At 37.3% G+C, this 13,949-nt stretch overlaps 1 protein-coding gene across 5 annotated transcripts in view; it reads left to right on the forward strand.

The window, feature by feature from the left end:
* Window positions 1-13,722, forward strand: part of adam22 (ADAM metallopeptidase domain 22) — a 76,051-nt gene extending 62,329 nt beyond the window's left edge. Inside the window, exons 24-32 of one of the 5 annotated variants that reach the window (XM_026924170.3) lie at window positions 654-765; window positions 2,986-3,076; window positions 3,621-3,674; window positions 3,837-4,022; window positions 5,510-5,610; window positions 6,385-6,451; window positions 7,834-7,920; window positions 9,634-9,757; window positions 10,923-13,722. In XM_026924170.3, the coding sequence (XP_026779971.1) occupies window positions 654-765; window positions 2,986-3,076; window positions 3,621-3,674; window positions 3,837-4,022; window positions 5,510-5,610; window positions 6,385-6,451; window positions 7,834-7,920; window positions 9,634-9,757; window positions 10,923-10,943 (843 nt within the window). In that variant the 3' untranslated portion in view covers window positions 10,944-13,722. Of the gene's footprint in view, window positions 1-653; window positions 766-2,985; window positions 3,077-3,620; window positions 3,675-3,836; window positions 4,023-5,509; window positions 5,611-6,384; window positions 6,456-7,833; window positions 8,249-9,633; window positions 9,758-10,922 lie in introns of those variants that run through there. The other 4 variants (XM_026924167.3, XM_026924168.3, XM_053228124.1 and 1 more) reach the window with 4 other exon arrangements.
* Window positions 13,723-13,949: the final 227 nt, after the last annotated feature.

Genomic DNA, 13,949 nt, shown 5'->3' on the forward strand with positions numbered 1-13,949 from the left:
TTATTAAGACAAAAATACAGCTTGTCATGTTACCAAGAAACCAGAAAACGTAACTTCCTCTGTCCTGAAGACTTTCCCATGGTGGAAAACTTACCGTTACAAAGCTTGACACTGGAGACTCCTTCCATAAACATACATAAATGTCTCCTAACAGAAAACTTCACCATATCAATGATTATACATTTTCATTTGTTAACTAAAAGCATGTTTAATGTAAGTTTTAATATAAACCCATGATTTGCCTTAAAGCCGGAACTATTCTCAGAGCTGCTGTTATAGAAAATTAATCAACACCTTCTGGCAAATATGTAGCAAAAGAGCTGAGCTGGGATTTATACTGAAAATCTAAGTTCCTCTGTCTAATGAGTGGCTTGCCATGTGCTATTTATTTGAAAAAAAACAACAACTAATTATATGTGCATTTTATTTTCAACAAAGCTGAGAATTTTGTTTCAAAGTCGAGTTGTATGTGAAATCTGCCTGCTAAAAGAAAACCAGATTGAATCAGGCTTCACTTTGAATAAGGGCTGGTCCTGACAGTGTCGAGAATGTCCGAATGAAATCTGAGCTCATCTGTATTTTTGTATTTTAGACTTTCTGAGACTTTGTACTGAGACTTTATAATGATCCAGGATGTGTGTCGCACTTTGCAGGTGTGCAGCAATGAACTGAAGTGTGTGTGTCACCTGGGCTGGGCAGGTGAAGACTGTAACTCCTCATCACCACTCAGCTACCTGGTGGTGGGACCTACAGCTACATCATCAGGTAAACTATCTCATCGCCGATATCATTTCAGTTCACTACGACGCAAATAACTGTCCCATTGAGCCACTGCACAATGTACTTATCTCACTTATTAGCAGTGAGAACAATATTTAAATACAAAGACAAAATTTTTCGACATACTAGGAAATCCTCTTGCTATCAGAATATTTTTTTTAATGGAAGATGAGTCATTTTGTATCAATTTTATTTCTGTGCTAATCTCAGGCCCAAAAACTTGAATAGGACTTCAAAAACATGATATAAATCTGATTTTTAAAATGTACCTCAAAAAGATCTTTCTTGTTCTTTAAGTAAGGAAATAAAACACTTAATGGCATGTTGTTATAAGAAAAATAATCAATAACATGTTGTGTGATGCGGCCCACCACACTGCAGAATTACTGTTATCACTTCAAAGTCAATTCTTTCCAATAACAGCATGTCCTGAAGTGTTTTATAAGAGTTTTATATACTTATAGTACAGCACTAATAAGTTTTGACTTATTGATGACTTTTTATCCATTTATAATTACATTTGATGTTGTGGAACATCCATGAAGCACGTTAATTCTTGTTTTCACTTACGTTATAGCAGCTATACGCAGTTGTTCCCTCACCAGCGTCTTTTTTTCCCTCTCGCTTGAGGTTGTTTAGACAAAAACTGTAGCTTGTTATGTTGCAGAGAAATCTCTGACTGTTACAAACCACTGACACTGGAAACTCATTCCAAAAAAGCTAAATAAATTCTCCACACTGTAAACTTCTCAATATCCAGGATTTTACTCGCTTTTATAATTTGTTTATATGGAGCATTCCTCTGTAAGTTGTTACTATAGTAACAACAACTTATTAGAAGGAGCACAATAATATAAACTTCGCTGTCGGAACTACAGTGAGAGCTGCTGTTATAGATAATTAATCAACACCGTTCTGATTCTGACCAATCAGAATCAAGCGTTCAACAGCGTTGTGGTGCAAATACATATATAATATATACACATACATATATAATGCAAATACATGTATTTAATGTGAGGGGCAGCAATAACAGAACGTCTGCACCTTTATCAGTGCACCACTACAATACAAAGAATAAAAAATCTAACTATTTGTGCTTCAATGTGTGTATTTTGTGCATTATTTTATCTGCCTGTTTTTTTGGATTGATTTCTGTTTTCATATTCATGGTCAGCCAGTGGCATTCACCAGTCACAGACAAAATGTTTTTCCTTTTTCTTTGTTTCTGTTTTGTAGCTTTCATTTTCACGCACTCATTCTTTGTCACCAGGCTCATGTCTTTTGCTGGAGTTTCAGTGAGGTCAGATTTGAGGTTGTTCTTCGTTCTGTGTTGTCGTTCTTTCCCCATTTTCTGCTTTATTCACCCCCCTCTTTCGCCCTGTTGCTTTTTGTCCATTGCTGTCCATTTTTCTCCATTTAAACCTTGTTTGATGATTTGATTGGGGTGACATTCTCTCTCTCTCTCTCTCTCTCTCTCTCTCTTTCTCTCTCACACACTCTCTCTCTCTCTCTCTCACACTCTCACACTCTCTCTCTCTCTCTCTTGCTGTCTCTCTCTGTGTGTGTATGTGTGTGTGTTCTGCAGTGTGGTCTTTCCCAGTTATTGTTTTTTATTCATTTATTTTATTGATTACATAAGTTTTGTCATTGACTTTTAAACTGTAATCAGGTTTAGCAACTATCAGTGTCTAGGGCAACAAAAAAAAAACCAGTCTTGTTGCTCTTATTTCTAACACTCGAAACTTTAAGGCGATTTGCCTAGCTAGTGCAAATTAGCTAGCATGCGATTATTAGCACAATATTAAAGTCTTCCTGGCATATTTTATTAGCAGTATTATTTAAATTAGAGTAAACTGCATTTATATATCCCCTGTCACTACAACGTAAGTGGATCACCACAAAAACATACTGAAAGTTCTTTAAAGCCATAAAGTCTCCTTGGTATGTGTTCTTTTACTATGTTTTGCTTGTGGGAATGAATTCACTTTAGTTCTTTGCTACTTGGAAAACTCAAAACTTTCTCAGTGTGTTTCAGATATTGTTCTGTTTGGTAAAGTCCTGTTTAACAACCTACGAATCACCAAACAGTTCTGCTGTATCTGTGTTACGTCTCTTTTGTCCAGACGAGTGTGTGTATATGTGTGTATGTGTGTATGTGTGTTCATTGCTGCAGTAAACATGGCTTGTCTTTTTTCCTCACAGGCATCATCAGTACTAACATCATCATCGGTGCCATTGCAGGATCCATTCTCGTTCTGGCTCTTATACTAGCCATATCTGCCTGGGGCTACAAGTAAGTAAATGCTGAAGATTATGCTAATCATATACACTTTCTGACTCTTCTTCTTATTCTAAAACTCTCTCTCTATTTGCTTCTTTTCCTAAACACTCTTTTTTTATTAATCTTTCATGTAAATCTCTCCATGAGATGTCCCTAATCACTAACACTGCACTACAGAGTCATAGCATTCACTTCTCTTAGCTCCTAACAAGCTAACATGCTAATTCAAATTACTTTGAACAAAATACATTAATACATGATTGTTAAGCGATACACAGTCATGTCTATCACCCAAACTCCATGTAAAGACCCTTTCTTATTTAATTTATAGACAAACAAATAAAGATAATTACCTCAGGCACCTTACTCTGAGCCTTACTGCATTAGCATTGCTAGTACTATCAGACATTAGTGGCTATATACTTATAAATATTATAAAAATAATATTATAATATAATAGTTTAATATTATATTGTGTCTTTATTCATGACTTAATTATAAGGTAACACAAATTCATGAATGCTTGGTGTTAATTGTATTTTTTTGTCTCATGCAGGAACTATAGACAGCGGCAATTTGCAGAATCTGAAGTGCATCGAAGATTCTGTCGGTTCGTTCAACACTTTTGTTATATTTGAGAAATCTCATTGAAATACTGTATGTGTAAATATCCAGTGTATTTTTTTATATTGCGGTGACAATATATACACTGTATATATATTTTTGTGTAAATTGTAACAGTATTAATTCAGGTCATGCTCGTATTCTTCAGACAAATGCCACCGGGTGATTACGTGAAGAAGCCGGGCGACGCCGACTCGTTCTACAGCGACGTGCCGCAGGGCGTGAGCTCCAACTCAGGCAGCAGCTCCAAGAAGAGGTCTGCTTACCTGTCTCACCTGCAGATCTACACCTCCATCCCCTCCATCAGCCAAAACATCTCACTGTTCGGCTTCAGGTGTGCGCCTGTGCCCATTTTCATCCTTACCATCCTCATCCTCAGCCTCAGTCCCGAGCAGCACACAAACGTTTTCTGTGTAGTGTAGTTTACTTTCAAACTTCAAAAAGTTTTTGATTGCGCATGGCTCAGTCCTAAATATTAGAAGTCACAGGCTGTTTAGTGCTCTTATTAGAACATAAGCCATTTTAGGAAACACAAATTTATAGAACATGTTTGAACTTATGACGATCCTTAGTATTAAGTGTTTGTACAGTGTAGCCATACGTAGTGCAAACAAATCAGTTTTAATCTTTTATCAGGTGTTAGAGGATGTAAAACCGCCCATAAGTAGAACATGATGTCCCTGTTATGCAATAGGACAGAAGACAGACAGGATCCAAAAGTCTGGGTCCACTACAAAACTTTTTTTGGCAAATTTTGAGATCTTAGAATTATGAGGTTTTATCTAACAACGGTATGATTTTAAGCCATTATATTGAGCCACCCACAATAATGACAAACTGATACAACTTTATAATATATAATTGATCATTTATCGTTATTTGGCATTTAAATAACTTCTAAAAATTGTGTTTTTATTTCCCATATGGGCAAGAAGAAAATATATACAGGACTTTACTAAGTGCATTGATATCAGATTAGGTAGTTGTTAATAGACGGCAGTAATTAAGGTTGAGTGTTAGGGGAATACATGTTCTACTATTCAAATTAAATATAAATATGGTGTAACTATATTGAAAATAAGCAAATATTGTGTGAATAGAAATTCCAGATCCAAAGAAAGATTTAAAACAGTTAAAAATAGATTTATCTCAAGGATTTATTCTTAAATAAAAAATATTCTTAGGTCTATGGACACTAACATTCAGTTTTGGATACTAAAGTACACACTGTGGTTTGAAGACATAATTGAGTAACATCTAAATTGAGTTGTTTGAGTTCAGCACCATGGCACCGTACAAACTGCCTGATAAATGTTTAATACATATCTTTTAAAAGCTGTATAAAGTGAAGGTATCTGTGCTGCTCATACTGGGTCTGGTTTCTGTTTTCTCTTGAAACTGCAATGACTCTGTCCTCTCTCTGTGTCACTGTAAGTGTAATACAGCAGGTTGTTGTATCACCTGAATAACAGTGTGGCGACAGTAAGTAAGTGATCATCTTTCAACTTGGCCGGTGTTTTTTAATCATGCTGTTCACTGGGTTCGTGGTCGTCTCTTCGTCTAGCTTCTCTTTCATCCTGCTTTTCAGAGTGATGTGACGTCCGTCATTCACATGTTCCTACCATCCGCTCCATTCATTATATCATTGATCCCTAGTCATGTCATGTCACTCCCGTTCCGATGTGTTTGTCTGTCTTGTGGGGACTCGGATCATGTCAGTGATGTAAGGTGTAAAGCTCTCATGCGTTTGCCAGATGAAGTCTAGTCTAGGACTTGTATTCATTGTATTTGTGTGTGTGGGTCTGCTGCTTTGCTCTGAAGGTCCAATGGCTTGTCCCATTCCTGGAGTGAGAGAATCCCAGACGCCAAGCACATTTCTGATATCTGTGAAAATGGTCGGCCCAGGAGCAACTCGTGGCAAGGTAGCAAACAAATATGCAAAACACACTTTTTTTTTTTTTTTTTTTTTTTTTTTTTTTTTACATTTATACAGTCTCAGAAAACAGACTTCTACTTCAAGCACTAATATATGTCCATGACAGGAGCTATCATGATTAACCTACAGGGTGTCCCAAAGGAAAAAACACTTCCAGTCTTTTTGAATTTGTTAATAATTTTGGCAACAGTGTCGTGTGTGATGTGCTTGCCATGTTTCCTGTTAAAGTCCATCGCAAGGTTCCTGATCCAGCCATGAGAATATATATATATATATATATATATATATATATATATATATATATATATATATATATATATATATATATATATATATATGTGTGTGTGTGTGTATATATAATACACACTAAGTATGAAAAATTTTGGAAGACATTTTGCTAAAAAGTGTTAATGTCCCCCATGTATGGAGACTTATGGGACACTCTGTAGATTAGTAAATGAAGAAACTTTTATTTAAATTTGCTTCCTCTCCATCTGACAAATTCATTAAAAGCAAAAAAAAAATCAGGACAGAGTCTTTAAACATATTTGAAATGACTAAAAAGTGAGGCTGTTAAAGGAGCCAATAGAAATGCAGCATGTTTCCATCACCTGACTAGAAATGAGTGCAATGAGAGCTACAACTAAACACAAGGCAAACATGGACCACACACTATTACTCAGGAGGGCTGTACAATATTCTCACTAGTGCTTTCATGTCTAATGCACAGTGTTGTTGTTGTTTTTTCCGTTGTTTGCAGGGAATATTAGCGGCAACAGGAAGAAGCTGAAAGGAAAGAAGTTCCGTCCTCGTTCCAACTCCACAGAGTAAGTCATGAGTTACTGCGGTTCCTGAGACTGTCAGGAGAAGTTATAAGCCACCAGTAGTCCAGTAGAATCTAAAAGTCAGAGTCTGCTACAAAACAGTCTTATTTTACATCAGACATCAAAAAACGAATACAGCATTTTACTCAGCTGATATAGTATGTATCTATGAAGGAAAATGAGACAAATCGGTCTTACACAAATTATCTATTGAAGAAATCCTTTTAGAATTTAAAATATATCTGAATGTCCTGTTTGCACAATATTAGCTTTAATTAAAAGAAACTTGCTGTGATACCTGTGATATGTGGTCACCTGCCATTTTCTACCCACAAGTCACCTCTCCCCGTCACACGACAGCTACCAACCGGGGACAGTAAAGACGAATATGTGCTTCCTCTGAGACACGTGCCAACTATAACCAACCACATCTTTTCAAGTGCTCATCATGCTGTGTCACAGGGCAGAATAGAGTACTCAGAGGAAAGCGCTATCTACCCTCTTCCGCATACATGAGCTCACAGATGCTCACGATTGGCTAGAATCGCTGTGATTGACAGGAGAGAGACAGTAGGCCATCCCTCTCATCCAGAGACCAGTTTTGCTCTCTTGGGCCCCAGCCAAGGAATGCTGTGGCATCATCAGTATTCGAGCCTAACAATAATAATAATAATAATAATAATAATAATAATAATAATAATAATAATAATAATAATAGCACAGGTATAGCACAGTTCTCAAACCCAAGGTCACTTTGATGAATTCATTATAAAGTATAGAAGGAAATTATGGACTTTAAATCCTAATGATGCAGTAAGTTATATTGTCTGTTAGTTTGAAGTCATATTTAATTAATTAAATTTTTTTAATTGAAATGCATTCAGGCTTAATTTAAATATGATTGCCACATGCATTTTTTATTATTATTTCTATTTTTCATTTGACTGAATTTGGAACGGAAGCACGCTGAAATTGACACACACGCAGAATTCATCACCCCAGGATTGTAATAGCACCTTGATCTTATAATATATGAATTTGACAATAGGGCTTAACTGGAATAGTTATTATATATAACAGATAGTTATTTATATTTAATAGATAGTTATTTTTGTCAGTATAATTTCTAGCACTGTCTATACTTTATGAATTGCATCTTCTCTAGTTGGTCTCTTTGGCCAAAAGTTTTCACTCTTCCCTCATTCTGTGGTTCTCTCACTCGCATCTTGGTGGGCCATAGACAATGTCAGTGCTGTGCTCTACTGTCGTTTACCAACTCCTTCTTCCTTCTCTTTCCTCTCACCTGTCTTTCTCCTCCACTCTTTCTCACTTCCTCTCACTCTTTCTGTGTTCATCATCGCTCCTTCCCCCACCTCCTCCTGCAGGTATTTAACCCCTTGCTCCAAAACAGACTATTATGTAACTGAATGGGTGGAAGATGTGAATAAAAACACTGAGGGACCCTATATTAGGTATTACCTCAGACTGCTTCGTATTTATTCATTTTGCTTTTTTATGTACACCGGATATTTTTTAGTTTTAAAGCTATACATAGGGTTTCCTTTAAGGGCATCCCTCTGATTATTCCCTTGATTAAAAACAAAGCTCAATATTATGGAATGAATCCTATTAGCTCAGAGGCTGACCTTATGAAACTCAAAGAAGTAAACATCATGAGAGTACGTACGCATTCAACAAACCTGTTCTGACTCCAGATAACTGTCTGACTGTTTGAAATAGCAGATACTGAATGTGGTTCTTTATCAGATAAATGCTTACTCAAGGGGAAGCTGTGTTTCAGTATTGTTTTTCAATATAGACTTCCCTTCACAGTTCACGTCCCATGAGTGGCCACTTGCACTAACAGAAGGAGCAAACAGAGCAGATCAATTTTTTTTTTCTTTTAATTTTTTTGAATTAATACTCCTGCTGTGTTACTAGTTTTGTTGGATTGTTGGTAAGCTATTTTTTTTTAAATATTTGTGTCCAGAAATGAACATTATTACACTAATGTTTGATATTTGAAATCCACTGGCACACTGGTGTTCTTCCTCACACGCCACGTTAACAGCCTTAAACGCCTTAGTGTCTTACCCCATTTTTGTGATTTTGTGGTTGTTTGCTGGTTATTGTTACCCACTTCAATACCAATACACTCCTTTTTCTATAGATTCCCTTCACAGAACTGACTGAATTTGTCCTTGCATTAAGATTACAAAAATAAAGTAAAAATATAGTAATTAATATTCCTTCACAGATCTATTATGTCATATTACCAACTTTGCTAATAAAGTATTGAACCAGCCCTTAAGGTGGTATGAGGATGTCCCCAACGTTATATGTTGAGGGCAAGTCAGCAAAGACGTTTATTGGAACACAGCCCCAGTCTAAAAAAAAATAATACGAAATAGATATTTCATTACTGTGCATTACAGGTTTAGTGAAACAGTACATTGTGCTCTCAAAACGAAAATTCAAATCATTAGCTAATGATTTGATCCTCATTGTTCCAGATGCAGAGAAATGTCCGTTGGGTTTTGTCTAAAGTGAATAGGAATTGGAAACGAAGATGAAAGCAGAAAATGTGTTTGCAGTCCATTTGAAGGACTTGTTTTGTTTAATGTGTATGCAACAGCAAGACATTTTTCCATTTTACTGTGGATTGTGCTGTTTAGATTTCTCCTAGAAGGTGAGACGAGCCAAGCTAGACTTAATGGCCAAGTTACACAGCGTTAGACTGTGCTAAAGCCTTGTATTTTCAGATTTCTCCATTTTTTCATTACTGACTTTATTCTCTTTAACACACAAAATACTCTTCGGCTCTCCTGCATGCTTACTGTTCTGTGTGCTTGTCTTGTGTCGTGTCTTTGTGCTTGTCCTTGTCCTTGTCTGTGACATTATTGTTGAGCATCACCCCTATTCTGTGTAATCCGTGTTGCTTCACTTTATGCACTGGGCTCTGAAGCATCCTCAGATGCTATATATTTATAGTAATAACGAGTACTCCTGGTCTTAATATAATATTCCTTAATATAATGTAATGGATTATTTATATTAATGAATTTTATCAACTTGCATTGACCTCTGACCTCTCCCACGGTTCAAAAGTGACCACGTCTGACCTAGACTGAGACATGATGAAAATAAGACAACAAATATAATTCTAACGCTGCGTCTCGATACAGGACGCTGTCTCCTGCCAAGTCCCCAACCTCGTCTACGGGCTCAATCGCCTCGAGCCGAAGGTACCCGTACCCGATGCCACCGCTACCAGACGAGGAGAGGAAGGCCAACAGACAGAGCGCCAGGGTGAGACTCAGAACTTGCTAGAAACAAGATGTGTCTGAGTTTTTAGGACTGAGCTTTTGACCAGTAGATGGCGCTATATACTAATAGCAGGGCATCGCTGGTGTGTTTTTTTTTTTTTTTTTTTTTTAAATATGGTAGGAAGAGAGATTTTTCAACATTCAATTGGTAAAATACAAGTGCTTTTTTGAAATATAGATACTTGAAAGTCTATAGTTTTTCTAACAGGGTCTTTTTCTCTTGGATATTATTAAAACAGCTTACAGTATTATACAATGTTTTTGCATTTGAACAGCGTTATCATAAGATAAATCCATAAAGATACACCATATAGGGTTGTCCTATTTTGGTTTTGTTTCTCAAATAATAGTGTCATTTTAGAAATGAGAACCACGCAAAATGTCCCAAGGTCCATAACTGTAGCTTCTGATTTCACAGAATAGCTATCTATGTGTTTAAGGTCAAATCAGCAACCTTGTCAAGGGCAAACATGGGTCTAAACATAGGAGAAAGAAATTTTCTTTCATCCATGTTTTCTGTGTATTATACAGTCTCTCATTTTGCATAGTCCTGATAAATCTGGCCAAACTGATGAGTATAACTGTGTATCATCAGCATAGAAGTGAAAGCCAGCAGTGAGCCTCATTTATTAATCTTATAGTAAAGTTGTGTGGAAATGTTTTCATAGGTCAAACTGACCAAAAATTCCAGACAGATTTACAAAAGTTTTTTTCCTGTAAAGCTTATTTTCTTCATATTCATGTCATGATAATTCACTCTTAAATGACCAAGCACGTTCACGGCACAGCTGACGCTCACATACCTCCATAACAGAGCTGAAAACGACTAAATGCTGAAAGAGCGCCCTCTAAGGGCGTTCACTAAATATTCCAATAATGCAGCTCAGCCAGTGTAGCTAAGCTACCACAGACACACACTAACTCTTCCTCCTTTTATAGGACTCTTTTATACTTCTTTTATTTCGTTTGTCCTAAATGAATATAGCTAGTCTTATTTGTCTTAATTTATGGAGCTGTTTTGGATCTGTTTTGCTTCCATTAATGTGAAATGACTGAGTTTCACAAAATTTTTCAGTAAATCTGTGTGTGCGAATAAAATAAATACATCTAAAATCTAACTTTATCTCTTTGTCATTTCTGTCTTTCAGCTGTGGGAGACATCAATATAAAGAGGCTCCTTGCGATCACTCTGCAAAATCTCCGTAAGGACTACACATTCCTCCGCTTTTATACAAATGAGAAAAAAAAATGAAACTAATGAATTCAAACAGAAGAATTGAAGTCCTCCAGGATTAGCGGGTCCACCGGAGTGCGCTGGGACGAAGAGCACGGCCGTCATCCTCTCATCATTGCAGTCGACCATAATGAAACAGAGGGACTGGCTTGGGTCAAAGGTCAAAGCCAGGCACTGCTGCAGTCAGTTACCCATCTGAACGAGGCAGGGGATATGAGACTGCTAATCCCGCCCCCTTTATCCTGCCCTGCCTCCCTTTTTTGGGCCAAGCAATGGCCTGTCCCTCTCTCCCTCCCTCCCCCCCCCCCCTCATCCAGCACCAATAATGTCTTGTGATTGGTGTCCTTGTTGCCATGTTGAGAGAAGGTCATCCAAAACCTGCTGGATGTTAACATGTTTTTTCGAAAGCACGTAGAAACTTTCCACTGTATGCATGAGAATACATGTTTATCAACTCCTTGTAGTGCTAACGACGACGACGAAAGCTAATATTTTAACAAGCAGGCTAGGGGACAGCATGTATCAGAGGGCATTTCTGTAGGCTGGTAAGATTTCATTTTTTAGGCTTCTTTATTCACACAGTGTATCAGCGCTAACGCTAGCGAACACATCCAGCCTTGCCATACACGCTCTCTTATTTCCTCACGTGTGTAAATATGTATAGCTCGACGATGAAATGTGTGATTGTTTTTTTTATGCTTTGCTTTTTATTATTGCCTTTTTTTTGGTCACTTGGTAGGATTTAGAGGAAACATTCGCCACTTCTTGTTTGAACGTTCACTTTGAATTGTCTGTATATCAGCCTTTCTTGTTGTTCATGGTTTTGATTCATCTGTGTATTTCCTGAATCCTTGAATGAGCTTCTTTATTCATTTGCTTTGAAACATATCTGATGCTGTCTGTAAGAATAAGGAAGGCTCTTAATGCTGGAGAGGTTACCACTGACCTTGGATGCTAAATTCTTGCTGATGGAAATAGCTGTATATTTGTTCATTTCTTTTCCGACGATACAGAATGATGTTACAATCGGCCTTTGTCTGAAGTACAGTCATGATCATTTCCGTCATTTCATAAGCTGTTGAAGTCAGTGTTGAGTGAAGTGTCAAGGGATGTGACACTAACAGTCAAACCCATTAGCTGTTTTTTGTCCTTTTTAAATCCTTTAGAAATATTTGGAACAATTATTACAGATCATCTTCCACCTCCTTGTAGAATAAATCGCATATAATCTTAGTCTTACTGATCATTTTGGGATGTTTAGGCAAGCCCATGCAATTTTATTTCTATTAGTTTCCATGAGTAAAAAGTCACCTGTGACCATGAAAGCAGATCTGTAACTATGGCTTCAGCATAATTTATGCGGAAATGATGTTCAGCTGGATTCCACGAACAATATGACATAAATGCGGAGCAAATGGACGTCATGCGGTGGCTTCGCATGGCATCTGGCAGCGCAAACGAGGCATGCCCAAGCTGATTCGTTTAAAGATGGATGACTCTGAGAAGCGCCAATCATCTACCTATAGTCATGGAAATCGTCGTTGTCATTTTAATAGCGCCACCTGCAGTACTAGAGCACTCGTATGCGACAACCAATAAGAAATCAAGAAGCAGCTTGTGGAGATGGTTCTGTCTTTGCGCAACCCTAACAGAAGTCATTTCCACATTAAGCACGCGGAGGCCTTAAGGCTTCCTAAGGAAGAAGACTCAGTCAGTGTGCTCAGTATTGTCCTCATAGTATCATATATCAAACTCTTACACACCTCATCTGTACATAACCTTCATGTTCATTAAATCCTGCTGTCTGTATTCACAGGACATTCAGTCCCCCCCGTGTACCCTGAGCACTGACTCACACAGTATCCACTCACAACCACGTGTCTAACCCTTTCTTTTTCCCCCCCGTATCCTCGTATGTAAACATTTAATCCAGACAGCAATTAAGTGCATTACAATCATTACTATTACAGTAGGTCTTTGTGTAAAATGATACAGATTAGCACAGATTTAACTCTTTATTTTGTGACCATGCCTTTTTACGTCATGACGATGCGCTCAAGTTCTGCAGTGTTTTTCTCTCTCTTATACACACACACACACACCTCTGTTTTTCTCAGCATTAAAATAAAAGTGCATGGCTGAATGTGGTGTTGATGAAGGCTGAATCTAAAGGCGCCTGAAAAAAAAAACATCTCAAGCAATACTTTCAGCACCTCACTGTCCTCGTTTAACACAGCTGCCATGACTGATTAGCACCATGTCATCCACAGATAATGTATACGTACTGAAAGGATTCTCAGAGCAAACACACTCTTGAATGTAATTTAAGCCGATGATTACAGCACAACTGCCGTCAATGACACGTCACCCTCCAGTGACCATGTAGGTCCACTAACTTTATATACACCATGTCACAGTGAGGCGCGGAATCGGCCATGTTTCAGGGTTGTTTTCTTTGGGGAATGAAAAAAAAAAAAAAAACACATTAGTGGGAGATCTGCACCTGCTTCAGGAGACGTCATAAATGCCTTATGTTTGTCTGTTTCATGAACTTTCTTTTTTTTCGGATGCTAGTTCTCTACGAGGCTGTTTTTCTTTCATAGTATGCTGTATGTAAACTTAATACAAACAATCAGCACCCATATTTTTTCTTACAGTTATCATTCAGTATTGTAATATATTTAATACAAAATAAACCTTTCATTGACATGGTATATGTGTGTGATCAAGTGACTGAATGTGTTGTGATTTAGATTGTACTGTAGCAGGGGTGTGTGATTCGCAAATGTGTGATGGTCTAGGAAAACCCATCGGATTTGGGTTTAATAACACTTTAAGAAACCTTACGTATATTCCATCAAAGTGATGTGGAAATGCTTTTCTTTACTTTTTTATTTTTGGCTTTCTTCCTCCATCATGTTCACGTCTGTCTTTTTTTTAT

This window comes from Pangasianodon hypophthalmus, chromosome 22 (genome assembly GCF_027358585.1).
Source record: "Pangasianodon hypophthalmus isolate fPanHyp1 chromosome 22, fPanHyp1.pri, whole genome shotgun sequence".
In the NCBI taxonomy this organism is placed as follows: Eukaryota; Metazoa; Chordata; class Actinopteri; order Siluriformes; family Pangasiidae; genus Pangasianodon; species Pangasianodon hypophthalmus.